At 45.1% G+C, this 19698-nt stretch overlaps 1 protein-coding gene across 3 annotated transcripts in view; it reads right to left on the reverse strand.

Moving 5' to 3' along the window:
* Positions 1 to 19698, reverse strand: part of ppp1r13l (protein phosphatase 1, regulatory subunit 13 like) — a 52237-nt gene that overhangs the window by 22800 nt on the left and 9739 nt on the right. Inside the window, exons 2-3 of one of the 3 annotated variants that reach the window (XM_060856195.1) lie at positions 18645 to 18730; positions 2449 to 2570 (exon numbers count right to left, since the gene is read on the reverse strand). In XM_060856195.1, the coding sequence (XP_060712178.1) occupies positions 2449 to 2512 (64 nt within the window). In that variant the 5' untranslated portion in view covers positions 2513 to 2570; positions 18645 to 18730. Of the gene's footprint in view, positions 1 to 2448; positions 2571 to 4112; positions 4248 to 18644; positions 18731 to 19698 lie in introns of those variants that run through there. The other 2 variants (XM_060856194.1, XM_060856196.1) reach the window with 2 other exon arrangements.

The raw sequence follows: 19698 nt of genomic DNA on the forward strand, positions 1-19698 counted from the left end.
AGTCTTTTCCCTGGGGTCAGGGAGTCCAGAACTACAGGACATAGGTTTAGGGTGAGAGGGGAAAGATATAAAAGAGACCTAAGGGGCAACTTTTTCACAAAGAGGGTGGTACGTGTATGGAATGAGCTGCCAGAGGAAGTGGTGGAGGCTGGTACAATTGCACCATTTAAGAGGCATCTGGATGGGTATCTGAATAGGAAGGGTTTGGAGGGATATGGGCCGGGTGCTGGTAGGCGGGACTAGATTGGGTTGGGATATCTGGTCGGCATAGACAGGTTGGACCGAAGGGTCTGTTTCCATATTGTACATCTCTATGACTCTATAACTCTGCATTCAAAGGAACACAAGCACAGATGGCTCAGTTGGACCACCATAAAATTTTTAATCTGAGAGACCAGGGTTACCGTCCATGCCTGGGAGATCGTTTGACCGCAGACTGGGGCCCTTTTGTGGCACAGTGGTAGCGTCCCTACCCTTTGACTGGGAGGCATGGGTTCAAGTCCCACCTGCTCCAGAGGGTGGGAAATTACATCTCTTAAACAGGTTGATTAATTTTTTTTGTTTTACACAAGCTTTAGCAACCTGCCCTCAGGATTAAACCTTTCAAAACCCACTGTGCAGATTCCAGTGGACTCTCCCCAAAGAAACAAACACTTAATTTATATTGTGATCGCCCTGATTGTTGGACGTCTCAAAATTCTTCATAGCCACTGAAACATGAAGTTCAGCCACCGCTTTAATGTAAGAAACAAAACAGCCAATTTGTTCACACACAGCTCGCACAACGGGACATCTGGCAGTGGCGAAATAATGCTTTTTTTCTGGTCGTCTTAGCAGGACAATAAGAATTTCCCTTCACTTCTGCAAAGCGGGATTTTTTGTTTTCACATGAAAGACAGAGCTGAGTGCTGCAAAAACTCAGCCCTCTGATACTTTGAGGATATGCTCACCAGAATCACCCAAGATATTGTGGATAGACTCTCTGCTATGAATCCGAATGGTTTTAGTGATTACTGATACCAAGTGGAGCAGGATACCCACACAAAGTCAAAGTCATAGTGTCTCTTAATCAGAAACGAGGTTTAAAGTTGACAAATGGACTAGGTTTATTCCTTGGCACTTGATAGCTAGTTACATTACATCAGAGCGACACCAGAGTATCACGCATCAGGTTTGACCCAACAGTGAACTCTGATCACTGTCAGCTATGTGACTTAGCACCAGAACTGGTCTTACAGGTTAGAATAGCAACTGGTATAAACCAACTGAGCTGGTCAATCCCCCCACTGGATCAGTCCCCAATGTCCTGATGGGTGCAGCCGATCACAATGATCAGAGTCAAGATTAAAGTGGTGCTAGAAAAGCACAGCAGGTCAGGTGGCATCAGAGGACCAGGAGAATTGAGGTTTCGGGCAAAGCCCTTCATCAAGAAAAGTCGCTGTTGCCCAAAACATCTATTTTCCTGCTCCTTGGATGCTGCCTGTGCTTTTCCAGCAGCATCTAAACTTGACTCTGATTTCCAGCATCTGCAGTCCTCACTTTCACCCAATCACAATGATGTCAGTTAACCCTTTAAGATATTAACCACTCTAGAAACCTCAGAGGATGCACTGTGTTTTGAATGCGAGTATTGTCTTGGATTGGTGAGTGGGACTTGAGGACTCAAGCCCTGGAGAGTGGGACTTGAACCCTGAGCCACGCAACTCAGAGGTGTGTGTACTGCACACTGACCCAGAGTTAACCTCCTGGAACACTGTGCCAAGAACAGTGGTCCAGATGGCACTGGATGGTGAATAGAGGAGACCCAAGAACAAGCAACAACTACTGAGCTGTGTATGGTCAGCCCCTTCAACAAGTACCATTGTTGGGTACTTTGCTTTCACACAAACCCCCATAGACCATACACCACAATAGCCCCTATAACAGCTCACTGTTGTACATTGCAGAGTGTTGAAGAATGCAGCTGCTTAAGCAATAATTTCCAACACATTTGTACTAATTGAAGGAGACCATCAGGCTTTAAGTACACAAAGGAAGATTCTGAAAGACAATTATGGCTAAGGGCATCACACATTTGTTGTATTTAACCTGACGGCACAAGTTCAAGCTCTGACTGCACTACAGAAAGCTTGCAAACAGAACAAGACCAGAGATTATGGGAGCGAGATTTCAGCGCAATACGCTCTGTCACACGGCAAGACCTTGCCGTGGGAGGTGCCGATGTCAGACTGGGGTGGACAACACCAAAGAGTCACACAACAGGTTATAGTCCAACAGTTTTTTTTAAATCACAAGCTTGCAAAGCACTGCTCCTTCATCAGGTGGAGTCAACGTTGGTGTCTTAAAGCCTGTCATGGGGTGGCAACCAACTCTACTGATCATCACCTTGAACTGAGGCACATCCACCTTTGCTGCATTCAAAACACACACAAATAACAGTGGACTTACCTGACAAAGCTTGGTACATATTGTGCAAGGGTGGTGGGCCAACCTCAAACTGTTCATCAGTCATCCTTTTATGTGTGGAAGCTGCGCTGCTGGGACACAGCTGATCCAGTAATACGGAGACCCTAAAATTGCAAGCAGAAGCACGTAAATCACATACATTCTTGCAAAGTGCTTAAGAGATTCTGTGGTATGATAGGTAATGTCCCCACCTCTGAGCCAGGGAGTGCCAAAGGAGAGCTCATAAAACATGACCAAACAGTTCAAGTGTCAACTTGCAAATCTGTTGGAGACCCCTACCACTGTCCATTGCTCCGGAATACAACATGCCTGTATGTTGCTCGACCTCTCACCTCATGAACTGTAATTCAGCACCATATGATTCTCGAGTGAAACACACTCAGCACTGGAGTACTTCCAACATTGAACAATTCAGTCACAGCTTTGTAGATTGTACTCTCATCCTGGTGTCAGACATTTCATAACAGAATCCCTACAGTACGGAAACAGGCCCTTCACCCAACATGTCCACATCAACCCTCCAAAGAGTAACCCACCAAGAACCATTCCTCCTAAGCCTATATTTATCCCTAACCAATGCAGGTAATCTATATATTCTTGAATGGTATGGGCAATTTTTCCTAATCTGCACATCTTTGGATTGTGGGAAGAAATCGGAGCACCCAGAGGAAACCCACGCAGACACAAGGAGAACGTGCAAACTCCACACGGACAGTCGCCCGAGGGTGGAATTGAACCCGGGTCCCTGGTGCTGTTAGGTAGCAGTGCTAACCACTGAACCACTGTGCCACCCCAAAACCCGCTGCAGGCGCAGAAGTACATAACTCAGGCTGACAGTGCAGTGAGAGGGTAGAGGTGAAGGGAGGAAGAAGAAGAGAGAATGTTCTTTAATATAGAATCATAGAAACTCTACAATGTGCAAGCAGGCCATTTGGGCCACCAAGTGCACACTGACCCACCTAATGGCATACCACCCAAACCCATCTCACCCTAACCCTGCATTTCCCATGGCCAATCCATCCTAACCTGCACACCTTTGGACTGAGAGAGTAAATTGGAGCATCTGGGGGACACCCACACAGACATGGGGAGAACTTGCAAACTCCAAACAGGCAGTTACCCAAAGCTAGCATCGAACCCGGGTCCCTGGCACTGAGACAGCTGTGCTAACCACTGAGCCAGTGTGTTAATATCCTGGGCAAATATTTGTACTTCCATAACCAATGCAAACAAATTGGCTTGTGAGTAGCTGTCTGTGGGATCTTGCCATGCATGAATGATCTGTGGCATTTCTTAGAACACCAATAACAGGCTACGCCACAATAAAGAGAGTCAAAATAAAGTGCTCCATGATGCTCTTGCTGCCAAGAAATTAATTCTCTCCCAGAGTGTCTGCTCTAAGACAACTATTCACCATCTAAATAAGGGCCTGGGGCAGACTCTTCCAACACCAGACATAATTGAAGGAGAAAGAAAACAACAGTAATATCAAACCTCTGGCATCAGAAGGGATTTGGACAAGAGCCATGCACCCACATTCGAGAGAAAAAAAACAACACATACTTGCTGGCAACCACCTTTAGATCAGTAACTGCGCTAAGGTTTTTTGACAACTATAAGCACACAAGGAATCTGCTACGACTTACAACATGGAGAGTCTTGTAAACCGACAGGAAATGTCTGTGTTGAATCTGTTATTAAGCACGCTCAATGGACTCTTCAACCAGTGACTCGGACAAGACTCAGCGTCTGCGGACAGGGAGCTGCTTGTAGCTAAAGAATGAACCTCACTGAAATGAAGCTGCTTGTGAAAGGAGCTGTATATCTCACTGGATGGGCACACCCAGTGTTCCCTGGTTATGGTTGAGTCAGCCAATGTTCTAGGTGGAGATGCCACACCCAACGTGCCTGCTGATTGCTGGACGTGCGCAAAGAGAGAGGGGTGTAGGCGCTTGCTCTATTTCACAATGCCCCAGTTCCAGGACAGACAACAAAAGATGTTGGAGATCACAGCAAATCAGGCTGTATCCATGGAGACAGGGAACAAGCTAAAGTTTCGAGTCTCAAATGAAACCTTCATCAGAGCTGACATGACTTGTGAAGGGGGCAGCATTTACGCAATAGTTGCTGGGGGAGAAAGAGTCTTGATAGTTCGAATTAAGTGATCGGAATGTGGGGATGGCAGAACGATGGGGTGTCTAACTGCCAATCTTGAAAGCACAGACAATCCTACTGGGATGGGAGGAGGAGAGAGGGGACATAGTGACAGAGAATACATCCCCTCCACACTTCATGTCAGCTCTTAAGAGTCATCGTTAGCTTGCTGTCTCTCCATGGATACTGCCTGACCCGCTGTGATCTCCAGCACTTGATTCCAGCAATGGCAGTAATTTGCTCCTCCAAGATCGATAAGCTGAGAGGTCTTGACAACGCACACAGTGCAGTGGCTTTCTTTGACTTACTTGAGGGAGTGAAGCCAAGTGAGCCTCCTCATTTGCTGAGCTGAAGATGATTACAGCTTCAGGAATATGAAGAGAAAAACTATGCTTCACAAGTATGACAAGTTTTTAAACAGAGAGCACAAGATTAAGGGTTGGCCACAGTTGTGCCCTGGCTTGTCCTGGGTTGGATTAGCTAGAACCACTCCAACTATGGTACAGTAAACTTCATTTTAACCAGCACCTATCAAATGGTAAATACCGCAATGTAAATAAAGTATAAGCCCCTGTATACATTTCTTCTACTTGCTGTGTGCTTTTACATTGACTTGAGGTGGTGTGTTGATGTTTTTAACGGTTTTTTTTTCGAGAGATGTTGATATCTCAAATTTTTGCTTGGTCAGGTTTGGCTGCAGTTATGCAGAATATTTGACCAACCAGCACATCGCTGGTTCCATTTGCTGTAATTCAAAGGTTGCCATTTGATCGGGTTTGTCCCAAGTACACAATCCCTCCATCACTAACACACAGTAGCAACAGCGTGTACCATCTGCAAAACGTACTGCAGAAATTCACCAAGACTCCTTAGACTGCACTTTCCAAACCCATGACCACATCCACTTGGAAGGACAAGGGCAGACATGTGGAAATACCACCATCCACCTGCCCTCCAGTCATCATCCTGACCTGGTCCATCAGTGTTGCTCAAGGAGACAGCTCACTAGCACTTTCTCAAGGGCCAATTAGAGATGAGCAATAAATGCTGGCTCAGCCAGCAATCCTGGGATTGAATTTTTAAAACAAAGAATGTGGAAGGGTGTCAAGGTCAGACATGTGGTGGCTGCAATGCTTCACACAGAGCCAGCAACTGAGCTGCCAGAGGAAGTGATGGAGGCCGTACAATTACAACATTTAAATGGCATCTGAATGGGTATATGAATTGGAAGGGTTGAGAGAGATCTGGGCCAAATGCTGGCAAATGGGACTGGATTAATTTAGGGTATGTGGTCGGTATGGCAAGTTGAACCGAAATATTTTGATGAGATTAGATTCCCTATAGTATGGAAAGAGGTCCTTTGGCCCAACAAGTCCACACCAACCCTCCAAAGAGAAACCCATCCAGACCCATTACCCTATATTTACCCCTGACTAATGCATCTAACCCAATGGGCAGTTTAGCATGGCCAATCCACCCTGACCTGCGCATCTTTGGACTGTGGCAGGAAACCAGAGCACCGAAGGAAACCCACACAGACATGGGAAGAAGGTGCAAACTCCACAAGGTAGGAATTGAACCTGGATTCCTGGCACTGTGAAGCAGGAATCGAACCCGGATTCCTGGCACCGTAAGGCAGCAATGCTAACCACTGTGCCACCCAAAGTTGTCCCTTAGATCCTTTTTAAATTTTCCCCTCTCACCTTAAACCTATACTGTCTGCTTCTGGAATGTCCTTCCCTAAAGAGCAATCGTGAACCAGATGGTCATCATTTGATTCTTAAATCTAGATTTTTTAAAAATTGAATTCAACTTCCACCATCTGACAGGGTCTGTTTCCGTGCTATATATCTAACACTCTAAAAAGGTATAACAGAGTCCATTGTCATCCTGCTCCTTCCACCATGAGTCCTGCACTGGCTCACCACTCTTTAGGTGCCATTTCTTCGTTGCTGGGCCTGCCTTGCTGACTTCGGTTCCCGTGCCAAACCCACACTCTCCCCACTGCCGTGCCAATAACCAGAAAACTCCGGCTCTGGGCCTAACACAAACAGGAGCCCCCCACTCCGCGACTTCGGCGACTAGGCGTCCCCAGCCAGGACAGGCCGCTGCCTCGCCAGAAGTCTCACTCTGGCCGCCCTCTTCCACGATGTCACCTTCTTCACCACCGTAGATGGGAAGAAAAAAAAGGGAAGCGGCTGCTGTGGAGTGGACGGGCCCAGGACCCCTACATTGCCAGTGCCTCCATCGTGTGCCTGACTCAGGACTCTTTCATTCTTATCACCTGCATTAAGGCACATCAGGAGAGATTTGCAAATTGATAACTCAGCCTATTTGGCTGCATCTTGGATGTACCTTCCCCAACCAAAGTCCTGGAGAGGAACTCAAACATGGAGCTTCTGGGTCAGAGACAGGGACACTACCCACTGCGCCATTAGTCCTCCACTGCCTAAATTAGCTACTGAACAAGCTGCTACTGGTTAGAATCCCATTCAAGCAAATCTCAGTTCACATGGCTGAGACTGAGAACCACACAGCCGTGAGTAATTCAATAAACATGCCACTGAAAGATTTACATACCGTTTATGAAGGTAACAGCATCAGAACTTGGAGTTACATTCCTATTAACTTTCCCACCCCAACTCAGCTCTCAATTTCACAACGTTGAAGTTAATTTATCTGTCACTAACGATGCTAACAAAGATTTCTAACACGCTAGAGGGAGTGGCATTTAGCCCCAGGCACACTCTGCTCAAATGGCAATGCTCAATTCTCAGGTTCTCTTCCATTTCATTTTCTGACAAGACTGTTCATGGATGAGCATTAAGGCAGGCACTCAAGATTTAATAAACTGACATCACTTTGGAACAAAAGTTCACAACTTTCTTTTTGCTTCAGAAGCTCCCCCCCTCACCCCCATGTTGAATTTGTAACACACAAGGCACCGAGTCAGACAATACTCAGGAACAGCAAGACCAGGATAATACAGAGGCTAGGGTTGAAGTGGCAAGGGACAACCTCAACACACAAGGGCCAGACCATTTCCAACAAGAGAGCATCTAATCATCTTCCTCTGATGGTCAATGACATCACCTAATCCCCCATCAGCAACACCCAGAAGTCTCCATCAATTAGACAGCCAAACTGCGTATACACTGCAGCTCTAAGAGCAGGCCAGAGGTTAGGAATATTAAGTAACTCACCTCCTGACTCCCCAAAACCTGACCATCATTGACAAGGCACGGGTCAGGATTGTAATGAGTCACAACCTGGATGAGTGCAACTCCAACAACACTCAAGAAGTTCAACACCATCCAGGACAAAGCAGCTCACTTGACTGGCACCACATCCACTCCCTTCACCACTGACAGTCAGCAGCAGCAATGCGTACCGTCTACAAGACACACGGCAGCAATATGTCAAGGCTACTTTGATAGCACCATCCAAATCCACAACCATTACCATCACGAAGGACAAAGGGCAGCAGATACATGGGAACACCACCAAGATGCAAGCCCCTCTCCAAGCCAATCATGATCCTGATTTAGAAAAATATTGCTGTCCCCTCACCTTGGTCAAATTTGAGGATTGCCTTCGCCAACAGCATTGTGGGAATCCCTACAGCCAAAGGACTGCAGTGGTTCAAGACAGCAGCTCATTACTATCACCTTCTTCAGAGTAATTATAGATGGGCGATAACTAATGGCCTTGCCAGCAATGCTCTCATCACATGAAAGAATTTTTAAAAATTAAAAGTTACAATTCTACATAAATTTACATTGACCTTTATTTCAACTTATTAATATAGTGAAGTCTGAATCAGTTCACACATCATTGGAGTAGAACATCCCAACTTATTTGATTGAACTCTTGATTCAAGATTCAATTTGATATCATTCAACGAAACAGATTTTAGAATCCCTATAGTGTGGAAACAGGCCCTTCAGCCCAACAACTCCACACTGACTCTCTGAAGAGTAATTTACCCAGACCCATTCCTCCTACCCTATATTGACCCCTGAATAATGCACTTAACCTACACATCCCTGAACACAATGGGCAATTTAGTACAGCCAATTCACCCTGAGCTGCACATCTTTGAACTGAGAGAGGAAACTGGAGCACCCGGAGGAAACCCAGGCAGACACTGGGGCGAATGTGCAAACTCCACACAGACAATTGCCAGATGCTGGAATCGAACCTGGGTCCCTGATGCTGTGAGGCAGCAGTGCTAGCCACTCATAATAGATATCAATTCTCCTTCAGTACATACAAATAGAATTCCACAGGTCATGCTCTCCATGGAAGGGGAAATACATGATTGCCATTGTAAACTTGAAGTCTTCCACAACCAGTGGGCACCACAGGGACTGGAGTGCATAGAGTCAGAGTTATAGCATGGAAACAGACCTTTCAGTCCAACTCACCAATGCCCAATCAGATTTGCCAAATTAATCTAGTCCCATTTGCCAGCATTTAGTCCATGTCCTTTTAAACCCTTCCTATTCATATACCCATCCAGATGCCTTTTTAAATGCTGTAATTGTACCAGCCTCCACCACTTCCTCTGGCAGCTCAATCCATATGCACACCATCTGTGGCATGAAAAAATTGCCCCTTAGGTCCCTTTTAAATCTTTCCTCTCACCTTAAGCCTATGCATAATCAACTCCAGACTGAGCATCTTAATCCAATTAACTACATCTCCCTTAAAGATTTATTTTTGTTACAGTGTACCTTTTAAGGCATTGCCAATTAGTTAGTTTGCCCGTTTGATTCTCCTTTACTCAAAAATGTAAATAGGAGACTTAAAGGGGCTCTTGTAATGTCCCTACCCCTGAACCAGGAGGTCTAGTCCCATTCTATCCCAGAGATGTATGACAGCATCTCCAAACAGATTGATTAGAAAATAGAAAAAGTGGTTTAAAAATATGGGAGATTAAGGGTTCTGTGGTGAAGTGGTACTGTACCTATCTCAGGGACACCTGCTCCAGTGGTACACCATTACATTTCGGATTTAAAATATCCCAACAGAAAACTGCTGGGATCACTGGGGTTGTACGAGAGCTGTTAGACTTATAAAGTCAATAAACTCTCCACAAGGCAAAGTTGCACATCTTAGTTTCTGCTTTAGTAGACAATCTAGATTCCAGTAGTAGACTAATCAGTGTATGTAATATCGTATTCCTATTTCGTTCCAAATTTGGGTTTTTTCACTCCTGAAAAGATTGACCCTCCATCCTGCTGAAAGCACCAAATTGGAGACTTTTCTTCAGCCGAAACCCAGGTCATAAGCAGATAGCCAACCAGAGTTCACCCATTTTCCACTCATGACATCTGACATATACATCCCACGAATTAAGAAAACAAAATGGAATTACAATATTATATTACATAATTGCCAAGTTGACAATTTGGGTAATTATAATTCCATGGTGAAGCTGTAACAAGTCCCATCATGACAAGTGACACATTTCCACATAGAGACTGGAGGCATAAATACTTGGAAAAATCTGAGCGTCTAGTCAGTAGCTGTGACCACCCAGCAGCACAGGCTGAGCTCTTGCCAATCAACATAAAGATGATTTTTTTTAACAAATGAACAAGCGCAAGACTTAAGTACATCAAAAACAACCCCCGTACACTTACCCTTCAGATACACAAGTTACTGACTCTGATCAAATTCCACACTGCGTCACCCAATTTCTAAATCTTTTATTGGGATGTAGGTGTCACTGGGCAACTGTTTCCTGTCCCTAACTGCCCTTGAACTGAGTGGCCCGCGGGGAGCCATCTATGAGGGCAATTAAGAGGCAACCACATTGCTGCGGGTCTGCAGTCACATGTAAACCAGACCAGAGATAAGGACTGCAGATTTCCTTCCCTAATGGACACTAGAAAAGATAGAAGATACGATCACGTGTAGGTCATTCAACTTCTCAAGCCTGCTCTGCCATTCATCATCTTGGCTGATCATCAAAATGAACAGCCTAATCTCACCCTTTCCCATCACCTCATAGTGAAGCAGACTCTTTTTTGAAAGGAACTATTGATGACAGTGTTATGGCAACCATCACGAAGGCCTTCCCTGATTTTTCTTAAATTGTATACATTCACTGAATTTAAATTCCACAAGAATCTGTGGTGGGATTTGAACCCATGTGCCAGAGCACTTGCATGGGATGCTGAATTATTAGTCCTGTGGCATTAACACAATACCACACAATCTTCAATTCAGATTTAATTGCTGATGAAGCTCATTTCCTTTTTTCTAATCTTTGTCTGGCTCCTCCTTGTTGACCCCCAAGGTGAACATCTCTGACACTCAGGGTCTTCTCTGAAGGGAGAGTTGGTGAGGGGGATGGCAATAGAGAGACAGAGATCCATGGTCAGCTGGAACCAGATCCTGAACATAATGAAGATCCCTTCATTCAGTTTGCCAAGGACAGGTTAATATGCCAAACTACACATAACCGTCCATTCAATAGTGTTCCCACTGCTGTATTCCCCAACTGTTAAAACCTGGGGGTCACCAGTGACCAGAAACTGAGCTGGATTAGTGACATAAATATGTGGCTACAACAGCAGGTCAGAGGCTAAGAATCTTGCAAGTAATTCTCCTCAGGGCCTGTCCACCATCTACAAGGCACAAGCCAGGAGTGTGTTGGCATACTCCCCAGCTGCCAGAATGAAAGTAGCTCCAACAACACAAGAAGCTCGACATTGTTCACAACACAGCAGCCCATCCACCACTCCCTTCACTTTTGATGCACAATGGGAGCAGCTTACAAGACTTAATGTAGCATCTCGCCAAAGGTACTTTGACAGCACCTTCCAAACCCACAACTCTATGACCAAACACCCTGGAACTCTTCTCACTAATGGCAATCTTTTTCCTATTCTTTTAATGCATTTGTGATGATCAATCCTCTGATATATCATCTAATATTGACTACTGCAATAAAAATTATCCCACCAATCATGAGTCCTCATTTATGCTGAATACAAACTAGAACCCACTGTCTACTAAAATAAAGTACAGGCTTCATTAATATAGCACCTTTCATTCCACCACACAATATAGATCTCTCTGTACTCTGCAGCTAATTAAATACCTTTTGGATTCCATCACTGTTATAATTTAGGATTCGTGACAGCCAATTTGCACACAGCTAGCTCCTACAGATCATAATATGCCACTTTTGGAATACTGCGTTCAATCCTGCTCCACCTGTGAGAGGATGTTATGAAACTTGGAAGGGTTCAGAAAATATTTACAAGGATGTTCCACGGTTGGAGGGATTGAGCTATAGGGAGAGGCTGAATAGGCTGGGGCTATTTTCACCGGAGCATTGGAGACTGAGGGGTGACCTTATAGAATCATGAGGGGCACGGTTAGGGTAAATAGCCAAGGTATTTTCCCCAGGGTGGAGGAATCCAAAACTAGAAGGCATAGGTCTACGGTGAGAGGGACAAGATTTAAAAGGAACCTAATAGGCAACTTTTCACAGAGGGTGGTGAGTGTATGGAACGAGCTGCCAGAGATGATGATGGAAGCTGAAACAACTACAACATTTAAAAGGCATTTGGATGGGTACATGAATAAAAGGGGGGTTTGGAGGGATATGGGTCTAGGTTAATTTAGGATATCTGGTTGGCACAGATGAGTTGGACCAAAGGGTCTGTTTCTGTGCTGTACATCTGTAACACTGATGTGATAACCACCAGATTATCTGTTTTAGTGATACCGCTCAAAGAATAAACATTGATTCTTGATGTCAGGATATCTTTCTCACTCTGCTAGGAACCTGGCAGGAGGTCATATTATGAAATTATGAAAACATCACAGCCATAAGCGAGTTCAGAGGTAATTGCAGTGAGCGACCACATGGGAGATTAGCTAGTGCTTGAAAATTAAAAATGAGCATCTTTTCTCATTTCACCCACACTTGGTCGAGTCTGGGCATCACACGTGCAAGAGGTAGGACATTAGAGATTAAATAACTGTTCTACTTTAATCTTCTGAATCCAATAACTAGAAAGCTCATAAATCCTGGAAGAAAGGGTGTATTACAAATGGAAAAGTAATGACGTCAATAGCTCTCAATGTTGGGGTGAATGAAAGGTCTACCTATCATTATACAATGTTAGAGAGATTACTCAATCAAAGTTTGAGCCTGCAACACAAAAGAAATGCCTCAAAATTGTCTGGCCGATCCTCTTCAATGCAAAGCAATAACTCATGGAAATTTGCATACAATGTCATAATCCAATGTTGTTACTCAATGTTTATCTCAGTTTACTATACGGTTGGTTTGCAAAGCAGAGTGATGCCAACATGGGTACAATTCACATCACCGGATGAGGTTACCACGAAGGACTCTCCTTCTCAACCTCTCCCTTCACCTGAGGTATCACCCCTTGTCACCTCTCTCTCTCTCTCTCTAATGAGAGAACAGCCCTATAGTAAGGTAAGACTATGGCGACTTGACAGATTTGGTTAAGTGTACACCACCATCTTGGGAAGGTTCCACTTACTCGAGTATCGATTGGACTGGCTGATTGGGCCATATTTGTTGCCATCCCTTTTTGCCTTTGAACCAAGCGGCTTGTTTGGGCCATTTCAAATGGACAGGTAAGGGATCAATCACATTGCTATCGGCCAAACCAGTTAAGAATGGCAGATCTAAGACTACAAAGGGATCTTGATCAATTGGGCTGAGGAGCGGCAGGTGGATTTTAATTTGTATTAATGCAAAATATTGCATATTGGTAAAACAGTCAAGGATAGGAGTTATACAGTTATTGGTAGGGAAAGTGAGGACTGCAGATGCTGGAGATCAGAGTTGAGAGTATGGCGCTGGAAAAGCACAGGTCAGGCATCATCCGAGGAGCAGGAGAATTGACGTTTCAGGCATAAGCCCTTCATCAGGGGCTTATGATGAAGGGTGACCTCGGGGTTCAGGTGCATAGTTCATTGAAATGTGGTCACAGGTACTCAGGGTGGTTAAGAAGGCATTTAGCACAGCTGCCTTCAGTGCCCAGACCACCGAGTATCGGAGTGGGACGTCATGTTGAGGTTGTACAAGGCATTAGAGATGCCACTTTTGGAATACGGAGCACAATTCTAGTTGTCCTGCTATAGGAAGAATATTAAACTGGAAAAGGTTCAGAAAAGATTTACCAGGACGTTGCTGGGACTGGAGGGTTTGAGTTAAAGGGAGATACTGGGACCTTTTCCACTGGAGGTAGGAGGTTGAGGGGTGACCATATGAGGGGTAGATAAGGAGAATGGCAGGTGTCTTTGCCCTCGGATGGGAGTCCGAGACTAGGGGTGAATTTTTATAAATGAGAGGAGAAAGATTTAGAAAATTCATGAGGGGCAGTTTTGTATTTTTTGAAATGCAGACAGTGGTTCATGAATGGAATGAACTTCCAGAGGAAGTGGAGGAGGCACATCCAGTTACAATATTTAAAAGACATTTAGATAAGTTCATGAATAAGAAATATTTGGAGAGATATGGTCCAAGTACAAGCAAGTGAGACTAGTTTAATCTGGGATTATAGTTGGCATGGACGAGATGGACCAAAGGGTTTGTTGTGCTGTGTGACTACATGACCCTACAATCCCAGTACATGAACTGCTCAGCACCACTTTCTGAAGGTTATGGTCCAATTTGAAATTACACTTCTGAGTGCTGCTCCTTTGTAAACTGAAGCGACTTCATCTGATGAAGGAACAGCGCTCTGAAAGCTTGTGATTTCAAATAAACTTATTGGACCATAACCTGGTGTCGCGTGACTTCTGACTTTATCCAACCTCCACCCAATACTGGGAACTCCACATCACACCCTCTGAAGGGGCAATTAGGGATGGGAAACAAGGTTGCCCAGCGACACACACAGTCCATGAATTAATTTAGGAAAACAATATGGCAGAGTGAAATGGCAAATCGGAGCAGGAGGTAAGATTTAATGTTCAACTTCTCCAAGGTCAGAGTCAAAGCTGCAACCTTTTGACACGGGGGTGCGTGCGCTACATGAGGTGGCTTGGTTGACCATTCCACAACCTCACTACAACCCAGAGGGCTCGGGGCCAGAGTGGGCAACACAGTGGCACAGTGGTTAGCACTGCTGCCTCACAGCGCCCGAGACCCGGGTTCAATTCCTGACTCAGGCGACTGACTGTGTGGAGTTTGCACGTACTCCCCATGTCTGCGTGGGTTTCCTCCGGGTGCTCCGGTTTCCTCCCACAGTCCAAAGATGTGCAGGTCAGGTGAATTGGCCATGCTAAATTTCCCGTAGTGTTAGGTAAGGGGTAAATGTAGGGGTATGGGTGGGTTGCGCTTCAGCGGGTCGGTGTGGACTTGTTGGGCCGAAGGTCCTGTTTCCACACTGTAAGTAATCTAATCTCAAGTAGCCATTTCAGATTCTCACCAAACTCAGCTTACCCTTGTGCCAAATGCCTCTTGTCAAAAGGGTTAACATGTTTAAATGGAAACACAGCAATGTCCCACACCCCCAGCACTGCAACGTTACATCAGCTGGGAGCCCACGTCAAATTCCACATTGAATCACTCCATAGAAACCTGCAAAAGGCTGACACAACAGCAAGGAATTAAAATCAATGGCTTGCCAATCTGTCATACCCTGCACAGCTGCCAGACAATGTCACGGCTTTGACTGACTACAATGTATTTTTATCGTTGGGATCAATATACCCGAGGGGGAGGTGGGTTAATTAGCCTGACAGGTACACACCCCCCCCCACCCACCCCCCACACCTCCCTCACCCCAGGGCACAATTGTCCTCAGTTTGCACTCTTCACATGAACCGTCTGGTACTGAAACTCAAAGCTGGTTCTCTGCTGACAAACTGCATGTCTTACGGAATTTCAGAACAAGCAGAGGCCTTTCAGCCCATCAAATTTACTCCTTCAACATGACTGGAGCATGCCTGATGTTCACGGTCATCCTTTCCCAGGGGATGGTGAATGTGTGGTGGTTAGGGGAGAATAGAGAAGGGCTGGGGAAGGGAAGAGAAGAGGACAGGGCTGAGGGTGGGTAGAGGAGAGCAGGATTGGGGCCAGGGAGAGCTAGGGGAGAAGAGAAATGAACCCACATCATATGGACTGCAGTGGCTCAAGATGGGGTCAACTTATTATCACCTTCTCAAGGCCCATGAACACTGTTTAGCCAGCAATACACACATCCATGTACCAACATCAAAGAAATAAAAGCATTTACATATCTCGATTCCACTTTCCTAACCTCATTCCACAGTCTCAGTTTGAGATTTTTCATTTGACCTCAGCTAGCCAGAGTAGTGAGTTCCAGGGTTTTCAGTGCCTTGCCTCTGACGAAGTGCTTTGCTGAGAGACTAAAGCATTTTATGTTGCATTCTATGGCTGCAAATGTTTACACATATTTTCTTACAATTTGCCAATAATGACCTCATTACAAAAGTAATGTCCACATTCACTAGACTGCACTGAAGGAACCTCAAAACCAGGAGTTCATCTACTATCTTAATGCCATATTCTCACTTTCACTACCTCTTGATTCATTGAAATATCTGAAAAATTATCAATGTCTTTCTTGGATATATTCAATGACCTGGTTTCCACAGCTTTCACAGGTTCACTACCTTTCGAGTGAAGAATTGTTTATTTATCTCAGTCCCTAATGGTTTGTCTTGTAACCCAAGGCTCTAACTCTGATTCTATACTTCCCAAGCAGGGGTAACATCCTCCCTGCATCTAGTCTGTCCACTCCTATTAGAATTTTACACATTTCAATCAGATCCCTCCTCATTCTTCTACACTGTAGTGAGTACAGGCCCAGTCGAACCAGTCTCCCCTCTCAACATGATGGTGAGCTGTTTTCTTGGTCCACATGGTGTTCTGAGAAACAAGAGGCAAGTTACTCGACCCAGAATTCTCAGCCTCCAACCTGATGCTTCAGCCATGATGCTGACACGGCTGACCCAGTCCAGTTTCTGGGCAGTGGAGATCTCCATGGATGCTGACTTTGGGGGATTCAGTGATGGCAACGCCATTGAATGTTGCTCTCCTGTCCACTGGAATTCAGGGCATGGGCTCGCAAGATGTGGCACTCTATATACTCGCCAATAGCTACCTCTCCTGATCTCTATCCTCGAGCCTCCTCCCAGGACTGAGCACTATTACCCCATGAGTTGTTGGTCAACAGAGGGTAAACACCACCAAGAGGGACAGTGATATAGATCGAGACCACTGGCTTCAGTCCTGCATAGTGACCTCTGATGCATGTGCTGGGGCAAGGGTAGAGCTGTAAACACTGATAGGGTTCAGAGCCAACCACTACTGGAAGAGACGGAGAAATGATGCAGTCTGCCAGCGTTTCATAGCCAGATCTTTGTTACATTTCCCACAGTCAGCATTACATATAATTTCTAAGAGACAATTTTGCCCAATGTTTGACATGCCCCAAGGCACGTCACGGTGTCCCTTTTAAAATTGACACTCCCTAGCACAGTCAGATGCAAAAAAAGGCACAGAATTTTCTGATTTGCCAATTCATCCAAAGTCACATTCCCAAAAGTGTGAGCCATACTCCACCATAGGTCACAATGAACATCAACCTCACCTTGAGTCAAGGTGGGTTCAAATCCCTCTCCTTCAGCACAAAAGGCCAGGCTGATGTTCCACTGCATTGAAGAGGGAGTGCTGTGCTGTCAGAGGTACAGGTATCCCCTGCTTTCTGAACTTTTGCTTTACGCCAAATCGCTTCGACAAAAGACGCACTTTAGTACCTGTTTTCGCTAACCGAAACAAGATCTTCACTTTTACGAGAAAGCGTACACAGCAAGTATGGCACCTTCCCCAGGAACTACACTAAGCATCAAGCCGCCATAGCTTTGAACTGTGTCTGCGAGCATCCATGCTTCATCTCAATTTATTTTGTGTGTCCATTAGCTAGAGGTGCCCTAATGTACACCACCCCAACCTCCGACGGCCTTTACTATAATGTTAGTATTAGTTTCGGTTTAGTGTTATTTGGTATTTTGGGTCTGAGAACGCTCAAAAATTATTCCATATAAATTAATGGTAATTGCTTCTTCACTTTACACCATTTCAGCTAACAAACAGTTTTCAAAGGAATGCTCTACCCTCGGAAAACAGGATATCTGTACTGCCTTTTGGAATGACATGTTAAATCACAGTCCTCTCAGGTGAGCACGAGGCAACACATTACAAAGGAGCAGGTGAGCCCTCAGTCGCTGGACAATACTTACCTGACCTTGACAAGCCATACAGAATTTCCCTTTCAAATAGACGGGAAGGGCATAAAAGGACCAATGATGCTGACCAGACCTGAAAAAGATGTACAAGATGGCCTCTTTCTTCATTAGAAAGAAAATGAGGGGGTGATGAGGTGGAGATTCCTAAGAGTTACAATCGGTTTGGAGAAGACAGCATCACTATTAATCTAGAGTGTCAAGGAATATTCTGGGCACTCTGCTGATCAGGCTACAGCAGATATTGAAATCAATACAAATCTGAAGTAGTCTAATGATGATCATGAAACTGTTGTCAACTATCAGAATCACCCATCTGGTACACTCATGCACCTTTAGGAAACATAATAAGTTACAGAAGCAGATTTAGGCCAATCGGCCCATCAAGTCTCCTCCGTCATTCAACGATGCCCGATGTTTCTCCATCCTATTCTCCTGCCTTCGCCCTGTAATCTTTGATCCCCGCCTCCCCCCCCGCCCCCGTACAAAGCAAGAGCCTCTCTCACTTGAAAGACTTGACCTCCACAGTGTTCTGCGCAATGAGTCCAACAGATTCCCCACCCTCTAGCTGGAGAGATTTCTCCTTATTTCAGTTCTAAATGGTCATCCCTTCATTCTGAGGCTGTGCTCTTGGGTCCTAGTCTCTCTTACAGGTAGGAGCATCCTCACCGCATCCACTCTCAGTATTTTATAAGTTTCAAGCAAATCCCCCCCACCTCATCCTCTAACCTCCATCGAGTACATACCCAGAGTCCTCAACCGCTCCTCACACTGACAAGCCCTTCATTCTGGGATCACTCTTGTAAACTTCCTCCAAGGCCAGTACGTCCTTCTGTAATGTTAGAAAATTAAGTTGTACTCTCTCTCTGCACATTAACGTAATTTTAAAGGGTGAATCTCCCACTTCATTTAGGCAGCTACTTACTACTCTCCTACTGCTATTATCAAATTCAACTCTCATTCAGCCCCTTCCATTCAGAAATACTTTCATAGCCAAACTCCAGCCAATCAAATTCATTTGCTTGATCATCCCCCCCCCCCCCGATACTGAAGTATATCACACCTACATTGTCCGGGGAAGTAGCGGAGCCAGAACTCCTTTGTAGGATCACCCTGAAGCTAGGACATATCACACCTACATCGTCTTGGAGAATCACTCAGGAAATTGTTTTCATAACAATTCCCCAGGATTAGGGCATTTACATTTACATTATCTCCAAGGTTGACCTCATCTGGGGTAACGCGGTTATGGGGGCAGGGAGTGGCCAGAGTACCTGTGAGCATTACCGACTGACCTGTATAACAGGGATGTCTTTCCTTTATTCAAAGCCTCATTTTGATCACCTTCACATGACCGTCGAAGAATGTCAAGGTGGGGCGGGGGGGTCACCTAGCTTGTACAGCCTTTAATAAACTTCAACTGCTTGCAGAAGTTGGTGTGTGTGAATTGCACCTTGGGGAAAGAACCTAACACTTCCTGAGATAGGGGACCCAAAATTACTCAATATCCCAAATGCGGTCTGACCAAAGCCTTATACAGCCTTAGCAGTACATCCTTGCTCTTGTATTCTACCCCTCTTCAAATGAATGCGAACATTGCATTTGCCTTCCTAACTGCCAAACGAACCTGTGTGTTACTCTTAAGGGAATCCTGAACTATGGCTCTCAAGGCCCTTTGTGCATCAGATTTCCTAAACTATGCTTCAATTTAGAAAACAGGTTACGCCTCTTTCTTTCCAGGCCTGCTGAGTTTCTCCAGTAATTTCTGCTTTTGTTTCAGACTTTCAGCATCTGCAGTCC

The sequence above is a fragment of the Hemiscyllium ocellatum genome, chromosome 47 (genome assembly GCF_020745735.1).
Source record: "Hemiscyllium ocellatum isolate sHemOce1 chromosome 47, sHemOce1.pat.X.cur, whole genome shotgun sequence".
Classification (NCBI taxonomy): domain Eukaryota; kingdom Metazoa; phylum Chordata; class Chondrichthyes; order Orectolobiformes; family Hemiscylliidae; genus Hemiscyllium; species Hemiscyllium ocellatum.